The sequence below is a fragment of the Mobula hypostoma genome, chromosome X2 (assembly GCF_963921235.1).
Source record: "Mobula hypostoma chromosome X2, sMobHyp1.1, whole genome shotgun sequence".
NCBI lineage: Eukaryota > Metazoa > Chordata > Chondrichthyes > Myliobatiformes > Myliobatidae > Mobula > Mobula hypostoma.
The window spans coordinates 12,310,941-12,338,361 of record NC_086129.1 but is presented as its reverse complement, the minus strand read 5'-3'; the positions used below and the strand labels follow the sequence as shown (position 1 = coordinate 12,338,361).

At 45.6% G+C, this 27,421-nt stretch overlaps 1 protein-coding gene across 1 annotated transcript in view; it reads left to right on the top strand.

Annotated features, from left to right (window-relative positions):
- The first annotated feature begins 858 nt into the window (after positions 1-858).
- The window catches only part of LOC134340735 (A disintegrin and metalloproteinase with thrombospondin motifs 8-like), a 42,068-nt gene continuing 15,505 nt past the window's right edge, over positions 859-27,421 (top strand). The window contains exons 1-4 of the mRNA XM_063038201.1: positions 859-1,894; positions 5,912-6,044; positions 18,017-18,184; positions 22,832-23,121. Of these exons, the coding sequence (XP_062894271.1) occupies positions 1,043-1,894; positions 5,912-6,044; positions 18,017-18,184; positions 22,832-23,121 (1,443 nt within the window). The 5' untranslated portion in view covers positions 859-1,042. The remainder of the gene's footprint in view (positions 1,895-5,911; positions 6,045-18,016; positions 18,185-22,831; positions 23,122-27,421) is intronic.

The window sequence follows — 27,421 nt, the reverse complement described above, 5'->3', positions numbered from 1 at the left end:
TTTATAAGCCCCCCCCCCCACGTTTTATCAGACACAAACTTTGCCTCCTCTTGCGTCTCCGAGAGTAAACCTGCCATCCCCAAGTTGCAAAGGTCTTGAGGTGCTCCGATTTTCCTTGCCGGGGCTGGTGCACTGAGCCGGGCTGTGGTAGGGGGGTTTCCTCATCCCGGCAGGGTGTAACAGAGGGCGAAGTCCAGAACGATTTGGGAGTGGGGTAGGAGTTGCAATGGGAGGAATGGTCTCTTCTTGGGCTCACTGACTGAAGTGGTGCTGGGAATCCTTCCTCCCGACCCCTTTATCTCTCTCCGCTATCATTTCTCACCCTCTCTCTCCTTTCTCCCCTCTCTCCCCCTCCCTTCCCCTCTCTCTCCCCTCCCTACCCTTTTCACCCCTCCCTTCCCAACCTCCGTCCTTTCCCCATGTCCCCACCCCATCCTCACCTCTCCTTCCATCTCTCCCCTCCCACCCTCCCTCTCCTTTTCCTTCCCCCTTCCCTCCTTCTCTACCTCCCCCTTCCATCTCTCCCCTCCCTCCCTCCCTCTCCTTTTCCTTCCCCTTCCCTCCTTCTCTACCTCCCCCTTCCCTCCTCTCCCGCTGTCCTCCCTCATCCCCATCTCCCTCTCCTCCAACTCTCCCCTCTCTCCCACTCCCCCCACTCTCTCTCTCTCTCTCTCTCTCTCTCACTCTCTTCTCCCTCCCCTCCTCTCTCTCTGTTCCCCCACTTAGTCCTCGGCGCCCCAAGAGTTAAAGGCGGGAGGGGGGGGAGCAAGGTGGGTGGGGGCGTGGCGAAGCAACCGCTGATTGGCGGAAAGTTCTCCGCAAGAGTCCGACTCCGGGGACGGTGGCGATCGCGGGGCGCGGGTCGCGGCCACGGAGGCGGCGGCGGTGACAGTATATAAGGAGGTGCCGGCACTGTAAGCAGTCAGTGGCCGGAGCCTAGCGCCCAGCCTGCCGATCGCCTCATCCTGTGCGTTGAAGTTTGACATCCACACGTTGAAGTTTGACATCCACACCCTCCACGACCCCTCCCCTTCGCCCGGCCATGCCCAGCAGGTTAACCCCGCTCGTCGGCGCCCTGACGGTGCTACTGCTGCTCGGCCAACCGCTGCTCCCCGCTACCCAGGAGCCGTGCGTGGCCGAGGTGACGCCGGTGCAGCTGAACGGGCGGGACGAGCACCCAGAGCTGGTCGGCACTGCCGAGCGGCGCCTCTACCGCCTATTTGCCTTCGGCACCCCCTTCACCCTCCACCTGGTACCCGACTCCAGCTTCCTGGCCCCGGGCTTCAGCGTGCGGCGCTTGGGTGAGTCCCGGGAGCGGGACGAACCGTCTCTCCGCCGCTGCTTCTACTCGGGTGGGCTGCTAGGGAACCGGGGGTCGCGGGCAGCCGTCAGCCTGTGCGGAGGCATCCGGGGCGCCTTCTCGGCCGGCGGATACGACTACCTGATCGAACCGCGGTCCGATGGTCATTCGCTACGGCGCCCTCACCGGCTGGAGTGGCGGGGCTGCCCGTCGACTCCCGTCCTGCCAGCGCTCCGCCCGCCCCATATTGAGCCGGACGGCCGCGCTCGCCGATTCGTGTCCGAGGCGCGCTTCATGGAGACGCTACTGGTGGCCGACGCGTCGATGGCGAAGCGGCACGGCGACGGACTCGAACACTACCTGCTCACACTGATGGCAATGGTGGCCGGTCTTTACCGGGACCCCAGCATCCGGAACCTGCTGCACGTGGTAGTGGTCAAGATGCTGGTGGCGGGGAACGACGAGGAGGGTCCCTCCGTCTCCGCTAACGCCGGCCTCACACTGCGCCGTTTCTGCACCTGGCAGCGTCGCTTCAACCCGCCCAGCGACCTGCATCCCGAGCACTACGACACGGCGCTGCTGTTCACCCGCCAGGTGAGTTGAAAGAGGGCTGGTGGAGTCCACTCGCCCCTTCACCATTATCCTCTCCTCTCCCTCCTCCAGCTTTCGAATCCTAACGCGTGCGTAACGGTGCGTTCCGCGCTGCGCGCGTTGTTGCTGCTGTTCCTGGGGATCCCCCGATGTGCCCACACTCCTGGGACCCTCGTTTTTCCAGCACTCTGAGAACAACACCACCACCACCCCCCCCCCACACACACACACACCACACCACACCACACTCACACACTTCTCTCCCTATATCTGCATCTTCGCTGCACTCCATCCTTCTCCGGGACTCTCCTTTCCCCACCGCACGTTCTCCAACATCCCGGGACCCCTCGCTCCTTCTCTCTCGGTGCCCATTTCCTGGGGACCATTGTCTTTCCAGTGTTCCGGAAGCACCCTCTTCCCGGTGTCCACACTCTCTCTCCCGTTTCTCCTTCTTTGCAACCCTCTACTCTTCAGCACCCTAGGATTCCCGACCACTCCCTCTTTCTCAGGTGCCCATCTCCTTCTTCCCATTCTTCCGGGATTTCTGCCTCTCCACCATTCTGGTACCTCGCTCCTTCTCTCTGTTGACTCCTCCCCCTGCTCCTTGTTTTACGTCTCCGGCATCCGGACTCCTCCACTCCTGGTGCCCATCTCCCTTTCCCCGGTATATCCCCCTCCCCACCATCCTGGGACCTCGTTTCTTCTCTTGCCTCATGTCTCATGTCTCCCGCACCCTGGGCTCCTCCACTCCTGGTGCTCATCTCCCTCTTCCGCTTCTCGCGGGATTCCAGTCTCGGTCTGTAGGTCTAGAGCTCCGCAGCACCCCGGACCCAACTGTCTCCTCTAGTGACCCGCAGATCTCCACCACCACCCTCTCTCTGCAAAACCCCCTCCTATCCCCGGCAATCTCTGAACTCTCCCCGAAGTGACAGGAGGAGGCAGTCCGAAATCCAGGCGCAGGATCCTTTCTCCCCGGTGGTCCAAGGGGTTACCGGTGTCCCGGGAGGGTCCGTGCTCCAGACCCGATCAGCACGGGGAGATGGGGCTGGCGAAAGAGTTCAGCGGTTCGGGGAAGTGCTGCGCTCGCAGGAGGTGCCGTGCTCGCGGGGTTTCCGTATCTCAGGATCCCGATCCTGGAGGCAGTTCGGCTCCCAAGTCCTGCCATTGGATCACCGCTCCCGGCTGGTAGTTCGAGGGAGTTCGCAAGTCGGGAGGGTAATTCGGGGACAAAACTGACGCCGAAATTATCCGCGTAAATGTTGGGTTCTGATGCGTACATTGCGCGGAGAGCTAGCTGCTGATTATCGTCTATGGGAGAAATGTCTTCCACAGTGTACACACTGGGGTGTCTCGCTCTACACAATACCGCGGTCCAGATTCTTGTGACTTGGTTCAGGTAAAGAGATTTGTTAGACTTGAAATGGGGGAGGGAGATGATGCAAATGTCTGGTGAGTTGGAACTACTGTGGTTCAGTTCAGGCTGTGAACAATACCCGCTGCTTGCGGTTAATCTGTGTTGTACTGAGCGGTGTGGCTCAATAAATGGAGAACTGACCATCAGTCATGGTCCTTTATTCTATTCATTCAAGGTGAATCGGGGTTTCAGTTTAGGAGAGACAGGTGACTGGTTAAGCGGTAGGGTTGAGAGACCGACCAGTAGCCCAAACCACTTTCCTATCCGAAATATAATTGATACGTTGGAAATCCAAAGTTATATTTTGACATGTTTAAAAATAAAATCTTACAGGCAACCAGATTTTAATAAGGACAGTGCAAGAGTAGCTATATAGACACCTCATGCCATCCCTGGATATAATTATCTAAGCTCTCTGCTTAGCTAGGAGATGTGGGACTATTTCTGAGCTTCTGAAATAGCAAATGCCCCATGCTGGTTTTCTGCTAAAGGTGTTGGTTCTGGTCAATGCACAGGTAAATGCCTGAGTGTACAAGTTCTACATCTGCTAGATTTTTTTTCAGAGCCTGATCTGTGGAGGGTAATGAGAGAATTTATTAACTGCAGCCAGTAGATTTGTACCCCTGCTGGCTCCATAACCTTATTTAGTTTTCCTTTGTGACAGACAGGGAGTGTGTAAACATTCCAAAGTGGCTAACTTGCAATTTGGTGAGAAGATGTGACCTTTCTGCAGTGAGATTCTAAAACATCTATTAGCAACAACACTGATGGATAAATATGTACCCACAGAGACAAATACCCAAAGACAAGTACACAAATATCCAAATGTACCCAAATAGATCACTAACCAAATTATTACACGTTGAAAAACATCTATCAGCAAAAATAGTGATGAATAAATATGTACTCAAATAGACATTCCAATGAATGCCAGAACACTAATTATCCCACTGGAATGGAAAGATTAAAGTGTTACTAAAGATTTAAAGCTTTGAAATGGATGATTCCATCGCGCAACTTTTCAGGGCAAATTTCTATTCTGAGACACAGAGTACTTTTTCCTAAAAGTTGGAAATAGTAGGATGTTCTACTTGAAGTTGTAGCAACTCCTCTGATCAGTTTAATGGCAATTGGATCCAACAGCCTAAATGTTTTGGCCAAAGCAGAGTATTTAATCCCTTTAGTCCTCGGTGTTCTGTTCCTTTCGTTAGAAGTTAGGAATTCTTTGTTTGTATTGTAAGTAAACAGTATTTGCATAAAGCCAAATGTAAAAATGAAGTAATTTTTGTCCTCTATCTGAAAGTTTAAGGATGTCAGGTTGATTGGATGAGGGTTTTATTTTACCATTGTGCTTTTTGAAAGTGGTAGATTTGATTGATACACAACTGTATTTTCTAAGAACGTGTCTGGCAGCCAGCCAGCAAAATTGCAGATTTGAAAGGGAGCATAACTGAGTGTGACAGCAGCCAGCTAGTGTATTCCACAAAGGCTTAATTGAAATATCACTCGGTGTGCTACTTAAATGTTTAGCTGGTAAAACAACGTTTTAATTGAACATTTGTTCCCATCTTTACTGGAACTCCTAGTCTGTGCTGCATTTGGAGTTTATGTCGGTAGTATTTATTCACCAGTCTTTGTTATTCTCATTTATTCCAGACAGATACTAAAGAATTGGATGCCACAGTAGCGTAGCGGTTGTTACAGCTCGGGGCGTCGGAATTCAGAGTTCAATTTTGCCGGTGTCTGTGAGGAGTTTGTACGTTCTCCCCATGACTGTGTGGATTTCCTCCAATTCCGCCAGTTTCCTCTCTTAGTCCAAAGATGTACCTGGCAGTAGGTTAATTGGTCATTGTAAATTGTTTTGTGGTCAGTCGAGGGTTAAATAGGTTGGTTGCTGAGTGGTGCGGCTCATTGGGCCAGAAGGCCCTGTTTTGTGCTGTATCTCTGAATAAATAAATAAAATGTTATTAATGAATCAGTTATGTGGCATTATTAATGAGAGAGTGTTTGGCATCATTTATGAGGAGTATTTGAATGCTTTGGGCCTGTACTTGCTGAAGATTGAGGGGAGATCTCATTGAAACCTATTGAATATTGAAAGGCCTAGATAGAATGAATGTGGAGAGTTTGTTTCCTATAGCGGGAAAGTCTAGGACCGGGGGCACAGCTTCAAAATAACTTTAGAACGGAGGTGGGAAGGAATATCTTCAGCCAAAGAGTGGTGAATCTATGCAATTCATTGCCATGGATGGCTGTGGAGACCAAATCTTTGGGTATATTTAAAGCTGGGGATGATAGGTTCTTGATTAGGAAGGGTATGAAAGGTTACAGGGAGATGGCGGGAGAATGGGGTTGAGAGGGATAATAAATCAGTCATGATGGAATGTTGGAGCAGGCCTAATTCAGCTCCTATGTCTTATGAATTTACGTCAGTAGTATTTATTCACCAGTCTTCGGTACTCTTATTTATTCCACACAGATACTAAACAATTTACGACTGAGTCAGCGGGAAAAACATGATAAGTATGTGTAACATGGGTGTTTTGCTCATTAGTTTTTCTTTTGGAGGGAGTGTGTTTGAACTGTTTCTTATTTCTTCCTTGCAGGACATCTGTGGCCACAAGAGCTGCGATACCCTTGGGGTGGCGGACACTGGCACCATGTGTGACCAAAGCCGGAGCTGCGCTGTGATTGAAGATAACGGTCTTCAGGCAGCCTACACCACCGCACATGAACTAGGTATAGTGGAACTCGCAATCGGCTGCAAAATCGGTCATAACTGTGGACTGTTCGTTAAACGTTTATTAACTTGAGCTCAGGTTCTTCAGCATGTGAAGGTGGTGTGGGGAACCTGCACTTGTGTGTTCTGATGATCTCAACAAAACAATCCTGGGCATTGTTGCCGTCTTTGGGCCCAATGAGGGGTGCTCTGCATCACCTGTTTTCATGGGCATGGGCGGATAGAGGTTAGCATAACACTATTACCACGCCAGTGATTGGGGTTTGATTCCCACCGCTGTCTATAAGGAGCTTGTATGTTCTCCCCGTGACCATGTGGGTTTCCTCTGGGTGTTCCGGTTTCCTCCCACGGTCCAAAGATTGTGATTAACTTAGTAGGTTAATTGGACATGTGGGTGTAACTGGGCTTGTTACCATGCTGTATCTCTAAATATATCGTATATGGAGTGAGGAAAGATCGACGGGTGTCTGAAGTGGTTTGAAGTAGTTTGGGGAAGAGACTAATGGATATTAGGGAGTGATCCTGGAGTTGGAAGCAGAGAAGCTTCAGGAAGAGGGTGTGAAGGAGCACATCAGAATGGATTACTGGAGGGTTGGAAGGTGGTCACTTGGGATGTAAGTGAAAAAACCATTGAAAACGTAAAACAGATGGATTCACCTGATCTGCTCCAGGAAAGGGGACGTCTGAAGTCATGAATTCTCTTCTGCCTGCAAACTGTGTACGTGAAATGAAGGCAAGTGACACCAGTCACTGTGTACCCTGTTGGGCAGAGTTAAGGAGTTGTGCTTGCCCTGTATGCCTCTGATTTGATGATCGTGGGAGCCTTGGAGGTTGGGCAAAGGTATCGATCAGGGTGAAACAGGCAACGATAGAGGCACAGGGCTTCACACCTTTGCAAACAAGCACCTCCTGGAAACTGTGAGTTTGTGTGTGTGCACAGGGGCACACAGTTTCTCATAAAATTTTGATTGTTTGTCTGTCTGTCATTGTTGGAAGATTTGAGAAGCAAGTGGCTTTATAGGGGTCTGGAGCCCAGTGCCAGGGAGGTGGTGAAAACAGATACAAAGCAAAGTATTTAGACAGGCATGTGAGTTGGAGGGAAATAGACTATGGGATTTGTTTAAGTTGGTATCATCCTCATCACGGACATAGTTGGCTGAGTGGCCTTGTCCTGTTCTGTTCGATGTTCAAATGATACTCTCTATACTTAATCAATTCCATCAACTTCTCTTTGGCCCGATGATAAATCAGAATAAAGGAAATCTGGTTCAGGAACTATACAGTTGCTAAAAATAAAATTTGGTGTAGTGTTCACATCTTTTGTTTAGAGAACTAGATATTGAACACAGTCGGGTAAAAGTCTTCTTCAGTGGGAGACACTTATCCGGGCGCTAAGCTTGAGATGCATCTCTACTCCCCTCAACCCCGTAAGCATTTCACAGCTTCCTTCCACCTGGCTAACCAGCTTTCTGAGCTTTCTGGCTTCTGCCCCCTTCCTCTCCAGTCCTGGTGAAGGGCTTCGGCCTGAATCATTGGCTCTTTATTCCTCTTCATAGGATGCTGTCTGACTTGCTGAGTTCCTCCAGCATTTTGTGTGTGCTAGCCAGCTTTGTCTATGCTGATAGTCCAGTTGCATTGGCCCAGGATGAGGAGCTGCATTCTACCTGGGGCTCAGAATTGGGTTTTGTATCACTGGCATGTGCCATGACATATGTTACTTTGTAGCAATAGTACATTGCAATGCACACAAACAAACTATAAATTACAATGAAATATACTTTGGATTTGGTTAATTGGGCCATTAGTTAATCAGGACACACATCAAAGTTGCTGGTGAACGCAGCAGGCCAGGCAGCATCTGTAGGAAGAGGTACAGTCGACGTTTCAGGCCGAGACCCTTCGTCAGGTTTGCGTTTAAGTTAATCAGGACAGCTGCTTATTTGGGATAACCCTTAAAGAACAAAAACAAGTTGAAGAACTAGCTGGCATTCCATTCACTTATTTGGGTCTATTAGCAAACGTTTTTAACTAGCATCAATCTTCTGCACCTCATGTGGCCGTTAGACATTACACTGTGCTTAGAACAAACTGTTTTTAAATAGCATCAGTTGTGTATGTCCTGGGTGACGGGTCCTTAATGATAGATGCCACCTTTTTGAGGCATCATCTTTTGAAGATATCCTCAATGCCAGGGAGGCCAGTACCCATAATAGTCAAGTTTTCAACATATCCAAATTCCATCTTCCCAGCCATGTGGCCTGATTGTGTCTTTACCAGGTCCTACGCCATTCTGATATCCACACATCACCTCCTTATCTTCTTGTGCTGCAAAATATTATAATTCCATAGTGCTGATTGTTAGCCTCTTGTAGGTGGAAGGTGAGAGGTGGACATGTAGGTTACTTCTGACCTCGACAGATTGCTGACTAGGGCAACCCTTTGTTGTCCACACACATTTCCTCCTGAAATAGCTTCCTGGGCCATCCAGAAGTGAGTTAACAGTAACATATACAAAATGCTGGAGGAATTTAGCAGGTCAGGAGACTTCTCAGGCTGAGACCCTTCATCAGGATCCAAGAAACAGTACTGTGCAAAAGTCTTAGGCACCAACATATAGCTAGGTTGCCTAAGACTTTTGCACAGTACTGTAATGGCCAACGTGGACCAAAGTGGGTTTCTATATCTGGTGGGAGCAATGGATGTTGGGAATGGTGAGGGTGAAGCACCATGGGAGTGGTCTGGGACAGATGGCAGCCATGATTCCCCTCTCCCTGCCCCCTTCCCACTCTCAGTCCACAATAGAGACCCATATCAGAATCAAATTTATCATCACTCACATATGTCATGAAATTTATCTCTTTTTTTTGCAGCAGCAGCAACAGCACAGTGCTGCATAAAATTAGAACATAGAATAGTACAGCACAGTACAGGCCTTTTGGCCCACAATGTTGTGCCGACCCTCAAACCCTGCCTCCCATATAAGCCCCCACCTTAAATTCCTGCATATACCTGTCTAGTAGTCTCTTAAATTTCACTAGTGTATCTGCCTCCACCACTGACTCGGGCAGTGCATTCCACGCACCAACCACTCTCTGAGTGAAAAACCTTCCTCTAATATCCCCCTTGAACTTCCCACCCCTTACCTTAAAGTCATGTCCTGTTATATTGAGCAGTGGTGCCCTGGGGAAGAGGTGCTGGCTGTGCATCCTATCTATTCCTCTTAATATCTTGTATACCTCTATCATGTCTCCTCTCATCCTCCTTCTCTCCAAAGGGTAAAGCCCTAGCTCCCTTAATCTCTAATTACTACGGTACAGGGCAGAAGATGCAGACTCCCTGGCTATGTATGTGCCTAAGATGGTTGCATATTATTGTATTTCCACTGTTGAGACAGAATCATGTACATCTGGCTATTTCCTTGCATTCAGCATATTAGTGAAGCATTGGTTCTTGCAACAGTCCAGTGATTTTCTTGGTTACTGATCCTATCTTATTAATTCCAGATTTATGTAATTATTGGAATTCAGATTGCCTCACTACCAAGATGGGGATTGTTGATCTCTTGACTGGTCAAAGTTAAAGTAAGATTTATCATCTATAGTAGGTCATCTAGGTTTTGAGAGACTCTTCCAATAACTTAACGGCTGGGCTACCATACCCAAGGAACCGGCTTCATTGTTAAAAACACATTGTGTTCATCACGCTGCCAATGCCTATGCCTTGCAAGGATGAAGCATAGTGCTGATAAAAGGATTTGCGTGGAAATGTTACATCACTCAGCTGTTGAGCATTACACTGTAGATTAGGTAATTGCAGAGTAATGCTGATCAGGTGCCAAGTATTTCTCTACAAATAACTTTTTAATTATTTTAGAAGTAGACCTTCAGATATGTTTTATTTCAGATTCAAGCAGACAAGGCAGTTGTGTGTTGGTTGGCCATCGTATCTCAGGAGAGTTCTTAAAGTGGAAAGCCATTGCACCGGGACAGTTCCTCTCTTTTGACCTTGAAAGTCTGGGTCCAGTGGTACCAGGCAGTTGCAGAAACAAAGCAACACATGCAAAATGCTAGAGGAGCTCGGCAGGTCAGGTAGCATCCATGGAGGAATATAGACAGTCAGCGATTCATGACAAGACCCTTCATCAGGACTGAAAAGGAAGGGTGAGAAACTCCAACATGCAGAAACAAAATACTGAATTCTTTCTTTGGAGAACCACATTATCAGAAGAATGTCAGAACCGTAGTGAAACTATGGCTGTATTAGAAACACAGGAATATCTGTAGTGATATCCCTTGGAAGCAGAAGAGTAAAATTGGACATTTCAAAAGTTAAGTAATTGCAGAAATCGTAAGCCTTCAAGCTAAAATACACTCAGTGGTTACTTTATTAGGTACCTTCTCACCTAACAATTTGGCAACTGAGTGTATGTCCGTAGTCTTCTGCTGCTGTAGCCCATCTACTTCAAGGTTTGGCGTGTTGTGCATTCAGAGATGCTCTTCTGCACACCACTGTTGTAATACGTGGTTATTTGAGTTGCTGTCGTCTTCCTGTCAGCCTGGGCATTCTCCTCTGACCTCTCTCATTAACATTAACCAAGGAGCCTTCCCATTAATCAAGGGGTCTATGGATTCCAGTTTGGGAACCTCTGCTCTAGAGCCTATTGTATGTGAAAATCCCAGGAGATCAGCAATTTCTGAGATGCTCAGACCAGCCCAGCTGGAATCAAGTATCATTCCACAGTCCAAGTCACATAGATCACATTTCTTGCCCATTCTGATGTTTGGTCTGAACAGCAACTGAACCTCTTGACTACATCTGCATGCTTTTACACATTGAGTTGCTGTCACATGATTGGCTGATCAGATATTTGCATTAACGAGCAGATGTGTGTAATTAGGTGGCCACTGAGTGTATAACAGTAGTTTTTCGAACACCTGAGTATGCTGTTCTCCTAAGGAGTTGTCTGTTGGTGTGTCCTTGAGGCTGTAAAGGCCAATCCAGGATCCACAAATTCTGCTCTGGAATGTTAGAGTGCATACCCTTAATGGAGAATGCCTGAGTGTAACTTTGTTTAACATGGGGAGGCTGATGCACGGGCAGCCATCACGCGGCCCTTGATCGGGGTCAAGGTTCGGTGGCATGGAGTGCAAGGTGAATGGCTGCAGTCTTCCTCTGCCTTCACTGCCATTGGGATGTGTCATCAAATTCCACCAGCTCTACTGTTGAGTTTGTGGATGGATTGCTCGGTCTGAAACCTCCCCCTTGACCTTACTGTCATGGGTGGCACTACCACAAACTAAGCACTAGAAGGCTAAACTCCCGATAGCATTGCCATTAGGATCTCAGGAACACACAAGGCTCCCTACCACAAAAAGTTGACGATCCTTGAGGATGTGAAACATTGAGGGAGTTAGATATGGCCCTTGTGGCTACGGAGGTCAGGGGGTATGGAGGGAAGGTTGGTGCAGGGTTCTGAGTTGGATGATCAGCCATGATCATAATAAATGGCGGTGCAGGCTCAAAGGGCCGAATGGCCTACTCCTGCACCTATTTTCTATGTTTCTATACGAGTAGGACAAATGCAAACTGTAGAAAGACATTTCAGACTGGTGAGGTGGTATAATTTGTATAGAGTGATAGAACTCCATTCTGATCAGTAGCAGAGTGAGCTTTTAGATGATCAGCTTGTGTCCTTTTATCACTGTTTATGAATTATCCAGGCAGTATCTCGGTTGGTGGAAAAGGTTGAGAACAAGAGAGCTTGGAACTAAGGTGATTGGCAGAAGGACCACAGCATCTATGGAAAAGAGTACAGTTGACATTTTGGGCCGAGACCCTTCATCAGGACTGGGAATTAAAAAAAGATAAGAAGCTACAGCAAGAAGGTGGGGGGAGGGGAGGAAGAAACACAAGGTGGTAGGTGATGGGTGAAACCTGGAGAGGGGGAGGAGTGAAGTAAAGAACTGGGAAGTTGATAGGTGAAAGAGATAAAGGGCTGTCGAAGGGGGAATCTGATAGGAGAGGCTAGAAAACCATGGGAGAAACAGAAGTAATGGTGAAGGGGGAGGGAGCAATTACCAGAAGTTCGAGAAGTGTCTGTTCATGTCATCAGGTTGGAGGCTACCCAGATGGCTGTCAGTCCATGGCCTCCTCTTCTACCACAAAGAGGTCACTCTCAGGTTGGAGGAGCAGCATCTTTTATTCTGTCTGGGTAGCCTTCAACCTGATGACATGTAAGTTGATTCTCGAACTTCTGGTAATTTACCCCCCCCATTCCTATTTCCTTCTCTCACCTTACCAGCCCATCAACTCCCTCTACTGTCTCTCCCCCTCCCTTTCTCCCATGGTCTCTTGTCCTCTCCTGTCAAATTCCCCCTTCTTCAGCCCTGTATCTCTTTCACCAATCAACTTCCCAGCTCTTTATTTCACCCCTCTCCCTCTTCCAGTTTCACCTGTCACCTACCACCTTGTACCACTTCCTCCCCTCCCCTCCCCCCGCCTTCTTACTCTGACTTCACATCTACTTTTGCAGCCCTGATGAAGGGTTTCTTCCCGAAACGTCGACTCTTTATTCCCCTCCGTAGATGCAGCCAGACCTGCTGAGTTCCTGCAGTATTTTGTGTGTGTCGAAAGCAAAGTTCATTGTCGTGTAAAGTGGTCATGGGTGTTGCTATACTGAGGTGGTGAATATAGTTGTGCAGGTTGGCTCAGAACTGAGTGGGTGAAGGGAATTAGCTGTTCGTGAACCTGGTGATGATGGACTTCTGGCTTCTGCACCTCGTGGTAGGTGCAAAAAGATGGCATGGCTTGGATGGTGGAGATACTTTGATGGATGTTGCTTTCTTGAGGCAACACCTGATGAAGATACAACCGATAATATGCAGGGATATGCCCACTATGTATTGGGCTGAGGCATCTGTTAGCAGGCAGTACCATATGTAATTTTACGATCAGCAAATTTTAAGAACTATCTCCATCTTGTAAGCTAAAATTGCTGGTGGTCCCATCTGCCACTTCTCATGTACAAATAATTAGCTGGCCTCTTACTCACAGAAAAGAAGATTCCTTCTTGCAGCAGTTGGTAAGGCTCCATCTTCTCCAGACATAATGGTGCAATGCTACACTGCCATCATAGAGAGCAACCTCATCTCAACCATTGCTGTCTGCACCCACTCACAACATGCAAAAACTACAGTGAACTGTCAGGTCAGCAGAAAAGGTCATTGCTTGCAGCCTACAGTCACTGCAGGACAAAAAGCCGGTAGGAAATATCATTGCGGACACTACCCACCCAGCAAACTGCCCTTTGCAAAGCTCCTTTCTAGAAAGTGCGAAAGGGCTATTAAAACAAAAACTTCACGGCCTCTTAAAAGTTCCTTCTCCAAAGCAGTTTATCTGATCAACCATTCTATTAGCCACCCCCCGCCCCAATCTATTACCCCAAACACTCCACTGCACAGCAAACACTTTAAACCACCTTTTATAATGCTGTTTACATGATAAATAGGTGCTAGCATTTACATTTTCATGTACATTTTATTCCATATCTGTCCTTTAACCTCTAACTTATATGTAATTCTTTATTCTTTCTAATTGTTGTATTTGATTTTTGTTGCATGTCACATCTTGACCAACACATCGCAGCAAATTCCTAATCCGTGTAGACGTACAGGTACTTCTTTCCATAGATGATGCCTGGCCTGCTCAGATCCTCCAGCATTTTGTGTGTGTTGCTTGGATTTCCAGCATCTGCAGTCTTTTTCTTGTTTGTGGTGAATAAAGCTGATCCTTGATTATAAATGAAATTTGAATCAAATTTTTGAGCAAAGATTGCGTGGTGAGGATCAAGATGTTATAATAAAAGCAATGGGTAACTGAGCATGGTATTGTGAGTTTGAGTAGTGACTTGTCTCTGACAAGTAGATGCTTGAACCCTGATAGAATTGCCCTGATTTTTACCTGGCTCTTCTGATAAGCAATGCATAGCCCACAGTAGCACTAACCCGACTGCTACCAAAGAGATGCAATACTCCCACCGTTAGCAAACGGTTAGCCTGTCATCTGTTAGCTATTAGGAGGTTAGAGGCTTGCAGAACATAATTATTCACATCCCTTCTGAGTACTCCAGCTCGACTGGACTTATTTTGTCTTCAGTGGTGGAAAGACAATATTTCAAACTTAGTTTTCAAAAGGGATTTATCTTTTTTTTTCTCAAAAAGGATTAGTTACACTTCATCACTGAAAGTTATACTTTTTTATTTTAAAATATATCTTTGTTGCTTTGTTAAGAGCAGATTAGGCATATTGCCAGTTTTGTACTCCAGAGAAGATTTGGAGATTTGGCTTCCTTCCACTTTCTCTGGTCAGAGGTGCTGGAGACATCTGGGACGCCATAAGTACTTTGCTCGATATCTTGCTTAACCATTCAAGGATTCTCCTTATTAATGCTCTCCATTTAGACATTGTCATACACACCCATCGCCAATTTTGGCTTTGTATGACATGCAAATTTTGTTTGCAAATTGAATTTGGGTTGGATAGCTTGAGAACAGTTCAAAAATTGGCCTTACGATTCAACTTCGTTTCCACACTGCCTGAAAGTTGTGCAAAATAAGATCTGATTCAGATTCTTTTTATGTATCACATGTGCATTCAAGCGTACAGTGAAATGTGCCCTCGTATTAATAACCAACACACCTCGGGATGGTGGAAGCCTGCAAGTGTCGCGCCCACTCCAGCACCAACACAGCATGCCCACGATGCTGGCAGAACAGCTAAGAACACAACAAGCAACAAAGCAACAACAGCAAAGCAAACCCCATCCCTCCCTCCTTCCCCTGCGTCTCCCCTCCCACACATTCACACACACAGATGGTCCTCCGACTTCAGAACAGGCCTCCAGCTGCCTTCTAGACTTCCAATTGACCATTAGACTCTGATGGCTGCCAGAATAGCTGATGATGGGAGCTGGACTCTGGGCACACCCAATGACCACTCCACATGCCTCCTACTTACACGGGCCCATCCGATTCTGGGTCAGCCCTTGTCACTGGCATTCGAGCACGCAGCGGGGATGTAGACTCTGGATTGCAAACAATCTGTTAAAGTAGAACTATGCTCTGAAACTTCACTGAATTAATTTAACCTTAACAATCTAATCTAAATCTTAACTACATTGTTGGCACCAAATGTGCAGCGACACTTGTGGGCACCCTTGGGGGTGTTAGTTCTTAACACAAACAACACATTTCACTGTATGTTTCAATGTACAGTCCTGTGCAAAAGTCTATGGGACACTAGATAAATATATGGGCCTAAGATTTTTGCACAGTACTGTACTTGTCAACATGGAGTGGTGAGAGAGTTTGTAAATCTTGTGGGAGCAGAGGATGTTGGGAATGGCGATAGTGGGTCGGCGCGGGTGAAGTGTGTGACAGGTGGCAGAGGAGTGCCAGGGTGGGGGGTGGTGCAGGTGCAGACACACCCAGCCCTGAGACACCAGGCATTGGTTCATTGATCATTACAGAATGTCTCTCTGGTGCTTCCCACTCCCTTCCCCTTTTCCCAATCAAAGATTCCCCTCTCCCTGCCCCTTCCCATTCTCAGTCCACAATGGAAACTCATATCAGAATCAGGTTTATCATCACTCACATATGTCATGAAATTTGGTTTTTTTTTGCAGCAGTACAGAGCAATACATAAAATTACTACAGTGCTGGGCAAAAGTCTTAGGCACTCTAGCGATATACTGTCTATGTGCTGAAGACCTTTGCACAGTTCTGTATGCAATCAAAACTTGAAACTTGAGCTGCTGCCTTTGTAACATGAAGAATGTATGAATTAGTCACTTTTTTGATCAAGAATATGCAGATACGGTGACATATTACTTTACAGCAGTGTAAATTGGTACTAGTCTTGAAATCTGAGCACGGAGACCTCCCTTCACATTTCAGGCCAGTCTTGTGTATTCCTCCTTCCATTGCTTCATTGATGTCATCAAATTCTAATTTGCTTGACTCTGCCAACAGAATATGGCAGTCTCTTAATCTTATCATCAATAAAATACAAAGATTATCTCATTATTTGGCACTGTAATAGCATTACACTAACTACTACAATACTGTGCCTGTCATAGAGCATACAGCACAGTCCAGGTCCTTTGGCTCATGATGTTGTGCCAACCCTTTAACCTACTCCAAGATCAATCTAACTCTTCTCTCCCACATAGCCCTCTGTTTTTCCTTCATCAGCTCTTATCACACTATTTTTGTTCTGAAGTTATTATGCTGAGTATATTTTATCAGTACTAAATGGAGGAGGTGCCATGGATTCTAATGTATTTGGACTTATTCCAAAGGAACACGTACAGTACAAAATACTGGAGGAACTCAGCAGGTCAGGCAGCATTAATATTGACAATGGAAATACAAAATTCTTTGCGCTATCTGTACCTTTGGCTTGCTGGATGATAGTCTTGAAGTCAAAATGCTATTATGCTTTGGTAGCTTTTGTAACTGCTAGATAATGTACAGATGTTCTTGATTGCTGATGTACAACAGTGAGTCATTAATCACAAATAGCTGGGTCGCGTGTTTACATACAGATCAAATGATACATTTCATTATTATTTCTGGATCTGAAATTCTATACTGTAAAGATGAATGGGAAATGAGTCAATAGAGTGGAATTCTATCCTTGGATCAATGGCAATATCTTTTTATCTGATGACATCGATCAACAATTCTGTTTGTGTCTTAGACAGGAAATTTCTCTAGTTCCATGGTGTCCTGTTAATGGTTGAATTCACTCTTTAAAACTTAATTTCCCTTTTGCTTAGAGATATAGCATGGTAAAAGGCCTCTTCCAGCCCAATGAGCCCACGCTACTCAATTACATCCAAGTGGACCTACTGTGAAAGCCTTAGAGTGGGTGAAGAGGAGATTTTCCAAGATTGTACAGCTTGCCTTATGAAGAAAGGTTGAGCAAGCTAGGGCTTTTCTTTCTGGAGTGAAGAGGTGGCTTGATTGATGTGCTCAGGATGATAAGAGGCATAGATAGAATGGACACCCAGAGGCTTCTTCTCAGGGCTGAAATGGCTAATATGAGGGGGCATAATTTTAAAGGGATTGGAGAAAGGTACAGGGGAGGATGTCAGAGGCAATTTTTTCTTTACACAGAGAGTGGTGGGTGTATAGAACGCACGGCCAGGGGTGGTAGTGGAGGCAAATACGTTAAGGACATTTAAGAAACTCTTAAGTAGACACATAGATTATAGAAAAATGGAAGGCTATGTAAAAGGGAAGGTTTAAAATTATGTTTGAGCTGGTTAAAAGGATGTCACAACATTGTGGGCCAAAGGGCCTGTACTGTTCTGTGCTGGAATGTTCTAGGTTTTTCATCCGTATGCCTTTGGAAAGTGGGCGACAGTGGCAGAATTGAACCCTGGTTGCTGGCACTGTAATAGCATTCTGTAACGCTGCCATCGATCAGAACAGCACAGTACAGGCCCTTTGGCCCATCATGTTGTTCTGACCCTTTAACCATCTCTAAGATCAATCTAACCCTTCCCTCCCATATAACCGTCCTTTTAATGTACTCTAAGATCAACTTAACCCTTTCCTCCCACATAGTCCTCCATTTCGCTATCATCCATGTGTCTATCTAGGAATCTTTTAAATATCTCTAATGTATCTTCTTCTACCACCACCCTGGGCAGCATGCTCTATGCACCTACCGCACTCTGCATGAAAAACATACCTCTGACATCTCCCTGCCCCGGCCCCTCACCCCCTCATGTCCTTGCTAGTTTTAAACGATTGCAACGTTTGTTAATTTTTTCCAGTTTAATTATTTGCTGATAATAATCAAAGTTCACCCAGATTGCATACAGAGCATGAAGAAATTCTGAAATAATTACTATCCTTAGCTCTTTAGATCTGAATTTGAATGTCATTATTTTTAATGCTGACAGGTCATGAATTGAATATGCCTCATGACGACTCAAAGGCCTGTGATAAGCTGTTTGGCCAAATGAAGTTAAACCATGTGATGGCCCCATTGTTCATTCGACTCAACAACACTCTGCCCTGGTCTCCCTGTAGTGCATTTCATGTTACAGAGTTCTTTGACAATGGTCACGGTAAGTGAATGGTGGAACGGTGCTCTAATCTTCGATGATGTGTGTTTTCTCTATTTCGAGATATAGCTTCCATGGCGTCTGTTTTCAATTCCAATGTGACTTCTCCATTTTTATTGATTAGAGTCTGTGTTTTACAACCAGTATGGGGTTTTTTTAATTGCAGATGTGCACATAGAGGGGGGAAATTAACCATATAAAACTTGTCAATTAAACACACAAATAAACGCAGGGGTCTCAGCCTGAAACAGTGACTGTTTATTTCCCTCCATAGATGCTGCCTGACCTGCTGAGTACCTCTAGCATTTTGCATGTGTTGACAGTTAAAATTGTTGTATTAAGTGCAAATTCTCCAAGCATTGTTAACCATGTGGTAGTTTGTGTTGGTAAACACTTGTCATAGTTTCAAACTTCTATCGAATGAGGCCATGTGCTGGAGGGGCCCTCTGGGTCGAGCAGTGTCTGAGAGGCGAAAGGAATTGCTCTGGGTTCAGATTGTCCATGAGTCCTTGTAGAGTGATTTGAGCTGGGGCATTGAGAACTGCCCCCACAGATGCTGCTTGATCAAGCTGTGCTCTTCCAGTATGTGTATGTTACTCCAGATTTCCAGTATCTACAGTCTCTCATGTTTTCCTATTGAATTCCATTTACTTTCCTGACCGACAGCTGGTAGTTGAAACTAGAGAAATAAAACTTGCTGCAAAACACAATCACATCCAATTTGGTAGATGCCTCCAAGTAAATGAATTTCATGCTTGTACTTTGATAACAAAATTAGTTTGAATAGGTAGGTTGCTCTTTGTGAAAAGCTTACGTTACCTACTGTTCATGCAGATCAAACCATTTATTTATTTAGAGAAACAGCGCAGAATAAGCCCTTCCAGCCCTTCGAGCCGCACCTCCCAGCAACCCCGCTATTTAACCCTAACGTAACCACAGGACAGTTTGCAATGACCAACTAACCTACTAACCTTGCATGTCTTTGGGCTGTGGGAGGGAACTGGAGCCACTGAGGTAGTACAAGGTGAAACAACAACAGTGCAGAACGGTGTTGCAGCTACAGAGAAAGTATAGTGCAGGTCAGTGATAAAGTGCAAGATCACAATGAGGTAGAATCTGGGGTCAAGTCTATCTTATCATACAAGAGGTACATTGACGAATCTAATACCAGTGGGATAGAAGTGTCCTGTGCTCTCAGGCTTTTGTATCTTCTGTCCTGATGGGTTGGGGAGGGGTACGTAGAGAATTGCACAGAAGAGCAAGTTGATGAACGAGTAACACGCGCAATGCTGGAGGAACTCAGCAGGTCAGGCAGCAACTATGGAAAGGAATAGAGTCAACCTTTTGGACCGAGGCCCTTTATCAGGACAAATTGATTATCTGGACCCTCAAATCCATGTCGTATTTGGAAGTCTACATGTGGTGAGCAATGTCTCCAACATCCCGGTAATTTGCATCTAGAGCAACGCAGTTGGGCAGTGTTGGTCAACACACACAAAATGCTGGAGGAACTCAGCAGGTCAGGCAGCATCTATGGAAGAGAATAAGAAGGTGATGTTCTAATTTGAGACCCTTCATCAGGACTGGAAAAGAAGGGGAAAAATACAGAATAAGATGGTGGGGGGAGGAGAAGGATACAAGCTGAAAGGTGAAGCCAGGTGAGGGGGAAGGTGGATGGTTGGGGGAGGGAAGATGAAGTTAGGAGCTGGGAGATGTTATGTGGAAAAGGTAAAGGGCTGAAGAAGGAGGAATCTGATAGGTGAGGAAAGTGGACCATGGAAGGAAGGGGAAGAGGAGAGACACCAGGGGGAGGTGATAAACAGGTGAGGAGAAATGAAGGGGTAAGAGTGGAATCAGAATGAGGAATGGAGAAAGAAAGAAGAGGGAGGGGGGAGAAATTACTGGGTTAGAGAAATCAATATTTAATTTTGATGTTCTTGTGCATATGACACCAGATATATTTGTCTGCAAGTTCTTTGGAGAAACTCTTCCATTTCTAGATCCTGACCTTACACTGATGGCCTTTGAATGTTTGAAGTGTGTCTGAAATTCTTTCCTCTGCTATTTATGTGAAAACTATTAGCTGATGTATCTTAAACTGGTCAGCGGCTTTGCTAAAATATGCAGAGGCAAATTTTAGTGCAATCATGCCCTATGATGCTTTGACAGAATCAGAATCAAGTTTAATGTTGTGAAGTGTGTTGTTTTGCTGCAGCAGTACAATATTATAATTTCAAAAAACTATAAATTGCCGTAAGATACAAGTCAAAGTTCAAAGTAAATTTATTATCAAAGTATGTTTATGTCACCATATGCTACCTTGAGATTCATTTTCTTGCAGGTATTTACAGGAAAGTATAGAAATACAACAGAATTTATGGAGTTCAGCTGTGATCTTGATGGCCAGAGCAGACATGAGGGACCCAATGGCCTTCTGCTGTCACTTATACGCTTTTATTCATGTACTGACAAAAGTTTTAATGACATTGGGCTTGCATTAAACAAACACAGACCTTCACTCGAAATTGTGTCGGCTCTGGACTGAAATGTTGGTGGTAACAAGATAAGGCACGTCAACTAAAGGAGTTAGAACATTTATAGAGTTATAGAGCACCACAGCATAGTAACAAGCCCTTTGGCCCATTTCATTATGCCAGTCTAGCCTCCTGCCTAATCCCATCGACCTGCACCCAGATCTAAGGCATTGGTCAGACCACTCTTGGAGTATTGTAAGCAGTTTTAGGCCCCTTTTCTGAGAAAGGATGTGCTGGTATTGGAGAAGGTCCAGAGGAGGTTCATAAGAATGAGCCCGGGTATGAAAGGGTTAACAATGAGGAATGTTTGATGGTTTTTGGCCTGTACTCACTGGAGTTCAGAAGAATGAGGGGGGATCTCACTGAAACCTATTGAATATTGAAAGGCCTAGAGTGGACGTGGAGAGGATGTTTCCTATACTGCAGTGGAGGAGTCTAGGACCAGAGGGCACAGACTCAGAATATAGGGGTATTCCTTTAGAACAGAGCTGAGGAGGAATTTATTCAGCCAGAAGGTGGTGAATCTGTGGAATTCATTGCCACAGGCAGCTGTGGAGCCCAAGTCATTGAGTACATTTAAAGCGGAGATTAACACAGTAGTTTCTTGCTGAGTAAGCGTGTCAAAGATTATGGCGACAAGGCAGGAGAATGAGGGGGATAATGAATCTGCCATGATCAAGTGGCAGAGCAGACTCAATGGGCCAAATAGCCTAATTCTGTACCTATGCCTTAGGGTCTTACGGAAATTCTAGAGACACTTTGTCAAAGAGAGATCCAAAATCAAACTTTCTTCTTTCAGATAATTATTGACACTTCTAAATTTTAATTAAACATGCCAAATATAAGACCACATTTGGTGTACTTAACCTCTGGAATTGTTTCCCCTTGGATTTGAAGTCCTTAGATCTTTTATGAGATTCTTGTTAGATGAGATTAACATACAGGGGAGCGGGGAGTCTTTTCTTGAATCAATACCATTGATTGGTGAAGATACCCAAATACAACAAGTGGTCAGTTTACTGTGAACTGTTTTGTGCACAATGGTTAAACACTTATTCTCCTTTAAATATTGAAAATGTGATGGAATAGGTAATTGTTTGATAATTCTCGGCTGAGTTCAGCCCTCCCAATTGACAACTAGTTTTACAATTCTGAGAGGCTTCCTTCTCCCCAGGTAATTCCATTTTACCCTGATGGGTTGGTTGAAATGATACAATTGCTCCTATCAAACCTTCCATTAACTTTTCTAACTTTGGGTAATTACCCTCTGCCCCTTCACCATTTCCCTCTCTTGCCTTATCTCCTTACCTGCCCATCACCTCCCTCTGGTGTGCCCCCCCTTCCCTTTCTTCCATGGTCTTCTGTCCTCTCTTATCAGATTCCCCCTTCTCCAGTCCTTTATCTCTTTCACCAATCAACTTCCCAGTTCTTTACTTCATCCCTCACCCCTCCCGGTTTCACCTATCACCTACCACCTGTATTTCTTCCTCTGCTCCCCCACTTCTTACTCTGACTTATAATCTTTTTTCCAGTTCTGATTGTAGCATATTAGTTAATATAACACTATTAGAGCACCAGTGATCCCCGTTCAATTCCCGCTGCTGCCTGTAAGGAATTTGTACGTTCTCCCCATGACTGCGTGTATTTCTTCAGGGTGCTCTGGTCTCCTCCCACATTACAAAGACATACCGGTTAGTAGATTAGTTAGTCACTTGGGTGTAATTGGGCATCGCAGGCTCATTGGGCCGGAAGGGCCTGTCACCATGCTGTATCTCTAAATATATAAATAAATAAAAATAAAAAATGTTTCCTTTTGACATTGGAACAGAGATCAAATGTAACAGAAGAAGGACATCAAGCAGAATTGAAGTCTACAGCAATGTGACCCAAACCTTTTGAACTAAACAGATTTGACCAGTTAAAATACACTAAAATATTTACTTTTTCCATGATATATAGGAGCAGAATTAGGCCACTTGGCCCATCAAGTATGCTCTGCCATTCTGCATTGGCTGATTTATTATCCCTCAATAAGACCATAATACATGGGTCTTGTGAAGAAGCAAGGTTTAAAAGAAAATTTGCCTGATCCTAGTGTTGCCAATCTCGTTGACAGGAGACTGCCTGCTGGACGCCCCTGCTAAATCGGTCTCGTTGCCCACCGAGCTGCCAGGGCAGGTGTATGACTTGGACACACAATGCCAGCAGATCTTCGGAGAGGAGTACAGACACTGTCCAAACACATCGGACTCCGACGTGTGCTCTCAGCTGTGGTGCAGGATCGAGGATAAGCCCGAGTGTCACACCAGAAATGGAAGCCTCCTCTGGGGAGATGGGACTCCGTGTGGACAAGACAGAATCTGCATTGATGGGATGTGTTTGCCCACCAAGATAGTGAATGCAAAGGTGAGTCGTGCAACAGCCGTACTGAACATCCAATGTCAAATCTCAATGACTGCCACCTTCAGAAAGGTGCCCGGCAATACTGTTGCCCATGGATTCCACTCCAAGCTGTACACCATCTTGTCTTGGAATAATGTGGCTACTGTTTCTTTGCAGGGGGACATCTTCACCAGGACTGGAGCTGTTCATGGAGGGCTCTCTCCCTCCCCTTCTCACAGGCAATTAGAAATGGATGCAAAGTGTAGGCTTTGCCATGAACACATGAGATTCTGCAGATGCTGGAAATCCAGAGTAATGCTGGAGGAACTCAGCAGGTTGGGTAGCATCTCTGGAAAGGAATAAACTGTCTATGTTTCAGGCCAAGACTGGCCAGTCCTGATGAAGGATCTTGGCCCAAAACACCTATGCTCCGTCCGCCAGAGAAAGCAGGATCTCCCAGTGGCCACACATTTTAATTCCACATCCCATTCCCATTCTGATATGTCTATGCACGGCCTCCTCTACTGTCAAGATGAAGCCACACTCAGGTTGGAGGAACAACACTTTATATTCCGTCTGGGTAGCCTCCAACCTGATGGCATGAACATTGACTTCTCAAACTACCTCCCCCTCGTACCCCATCTGTTATTTATTTATTTATTTATTTACACACTTTCTTTTTCTTTCTCTCTATTTTCTCCCTCTGTCCCTCTCATTATACCCCTTGCCCATCCTCTGGGCTCCCCCCCCCACCTTGTCTTTCTCCCTGGACCTCCTGTCCCATAATCCTCTCATATCCCCTTTGCCAATCACTTGTCCAGCTCTTGGCTCCATCCCTCCCCCTCCTGTCTTCTCCTATCATTTTGGATCTCCCCCTCCCCCTCCCACTTTCAAATCTCTTACTAACTCTTCCTTCAGTTAGTCCTGACGAAGGGTCTCGGCCCGAAACGTTGACTGTACCTCTTCCTAGAGATGCTGCCTGGCCTGCTGTGTTCACCAGCAACTTTGATGTGTGTTGCTTGACTTTTGAACTCATTGTCTCAACTAATAAAAACAAGCATTCCATAAGCCTCCTTAACCACCTTATCGTCTTATGTAGTCACTTTCAAGGAGATATGAATTTGGATCCCAAGATCCCTCTGCTCAGCATTTGCTGTCTCCTTGCATTTGCCCTAGGGAGGGAGGAAGGAATGACCCAAATAGTCTTGGGACAAAGCCAATGTATCTGCATCAGGAAAGTCAAATCTCAAAACTGAAAGAATGAAAGGTTTGGGACCCAGTCAAGTAAATCCCCTCAGTAGCTGCTGGTTATGTTTATTTTCAATAGGTTCACAGAGCAAAATTGCCCATGGTTTATCTTGTCTGCATCCCCTGAAGATTCTGTGGTTTGAAAGGAAACGTTATACAAGTACTCAAATTACAAGGGCTCACTAAAGATTAAATCATGCAGCTGAGGTTTCCTAACAACAAACATTCACAATAATACCTGCATTGAGCATTCTAATCCTTGTCTGGGAGTACTTGATTCCCAGTCCCTGTCGTGGAATTAGTCCAGCCAATAAACTGAACACCAGATTCTACAGTTGCTGGAAGTCCAGACCCACACGCAATACAGGAGCAATTCACCTATGACAGCATCTATGGAGTGGAATAAACAGTCGCCCCTCCATAGATGCTGCTTGACCTGTTCAGTTCCTCCTGCATTCTGTGTGCTGCCCAGGCAATATCTGCTGCCTGCACTATCTGTAAATCTAGCATTCACAGTTCTGGCTTCACCTTCCTTTATCCCCAGTTTCACGGCCATTGTGTCTGAACTCTCTGGTTTGCATATTTAATAGGGTGGGCATGGACAATGTAAGTAATAGTCCCGGAGGTGGGATACATCATTAACCCTGCTGTAATAAAGTGTAATGTAACCACAGCTGAAAAATTAAATCAACAGTCAATAGAAAATTGGAATTGCTCCGGTGCCCTGATAGCAGAAAGTGAACCCATGTTCCGCTCCATCACTCTGCATCGATTAAAGCATCGAGCAAGGTTAAAATCGTGAGGCCGAGAGCGAAAAATGAACAATATCACTTGCCTGCATTTAACCTGTTTCCCTCTCTTCTCGCTGCTACCATTGGGCAGGATGTGTAGGAGTTGTGGGTCCCACACCACCAGATTCGGGAGCACGTGTCGCTCTGCGGCCATCAGGCTCCTGGCCTCATTCGCCTCAGCGCTGAACTGACTCTGCAGCTGTGGACTCGCTTTTGGGGATTCGGTGGCTCATGTTCTGTGTGTTATTCATTTATATTTTTACAATTTGCACAATTTGTCCTCCTTTGCACATTGGATGTGAGGCGATCTTTGTTGTGTGTGGTTTTCCGTGGATTGCATTGTGTTTCCTTGTCTTCCTGAGGGTGTTTGCAAGAAGATGAATGAAGATTGTATATGGTATACATACTTTGTTAATAAAGTTAAACTTTAAACATTGAACTTATTTATGTACAAGTGTCCCCCGCTTTTCGAACGTTCCCTTTACGAAACCTCGCTGTTACGAAAGACCTACATTAGTTACCTGTTTTCGCTAACAGAAGGTGTTTTCACTGTTATGAAAAAGGCAGCGAGCGCAAAAAGGCAGCGCGCGATAAAGGCAGCGCTCGGAAAAAGGCAGCGAGCGCAAAAAGGCAGCGCTCGATAAAGGCAGCGTGCAGAAAAAGGCAGCGCGCGAGAAAAGGCAGCACGCGAGAAAAGGCAGCGCGCAATAAAGGCAGCGCGTGATAAAGGCAGTGTGCAGAAAAAGGCAGCGCGCGAGAAAAGGCAGCGCGCGAGAAAAGGCAGCGCGCGAGAAAAGGCAGCGCGCGAGAAAAGGCAGTGCGCGAGAAAAGGCAGCGCTCGATAAAGGCAGCGCGCGATAAAGGCAGCGCGCGGGAAAAGGCAGCGTGCAGAAAAAGGCAGCGCGCAAAAAAAGGCAGTGCGCGCCCTAAGCGGCCAAGCTTCTCACCCGGAACTGCATTGCTTAAACATGTGCCTGTGAGCAGCCGTTAGCAAAATGAGTTCTTCTTTCTTTTTTAAGCTTTTTATTAGCAAGATGAGTTCTAAGGTATTGGAAAAGCCTAAAAGAGCTCGTAAGGGTGTTACACTTAGCGTAAAACTAGACATAATTAAGCGTATCGATTGTGGTGAACGAAGTAAGGACAAAGTGAGTTTGGCTTATGGAAGTTCCCCAATCCCTGGGCCACGGACCAATACATTGCCGCGAAGCATGCAGGGGTGCAGTGGTAGCCGGGACGCACCCAACACATCTTTAAGAAAAAAGCCAAAATAAACATGCTAATTAATTTGGTGCCACCCGGCACCTAATTAATTAGCTTGTTTATTTCGGCTTTTTTCTTAAAGATGTGCTGGGTGCGTCCCAGCCACCTCTGCACCCTGCATGCTTCGCGGATCGGTATCGTTCCCCAACCTGGAGGGTGGGGACCACTGCACCACCCCAACCTCCGACGACTCAGCCTAACACACCATCATCAGTGTGCTCGGCGCTGTCTTCCCAATTCCGGTAAGTGATACTACACTGTACATACATTATTTCTACTTTATATCGGCTGTGTATTTTTATGTGTTATTTGGTATGATTTGGCAGCTTCATAGCTTAAAGGTTACTGGACAGAGTGTTTCTGCCGAGAGCACTTGTGCCGTGTTTCTGCTGAGAGCGCTTGCCTGAGATTTTCGCTACAGAGAACAGTGCGGCAATGATTGTAGAAAAGGCTGTGTATTTATCATATCATTCCTGCTTTTACTATATGTTACTGTTATTTTAAATTTTATTTGTTATTTGGCATGATTTGGTAGGTTATTTTTTGGGTCTGCGAATGCTCTCAAATTTTTCCCATATAAATAAATGGTAATTGCTTCTTCGCTTTATGACATTCCAACTTACGGACCATTTCATAGGAACGCTCTACCTTCGGATGGCAGGGGAAACCTGTAAAGCCTTAAGATTTATTATCAAAGTACTGAGATCCTGAGATTAATTTTCTTACAGTTATTTACAGGAAAATGAAGAAATGCAATAGAATTTATGAAACTGCTATACACAATCAAATGCTAGCAAACAGCCAATGCACAAAAGAAGACAAATATAAAATAAATAAATAAATAAATAAATGATCCTGAAAGCATGAATTGTAGAATCCTTGAAAATGAGTCAATAAGTTGAGGAATCAATTCGGGGTCGCGGTGAGTGAAGTTATCTATGCTGGTTCAAGAGCCTGATGGTTGCGGGTTATTAACTGTTCCTGATGTGGGATCAAAGACTCCTGTTCCTCTTTCCCAATAGCAG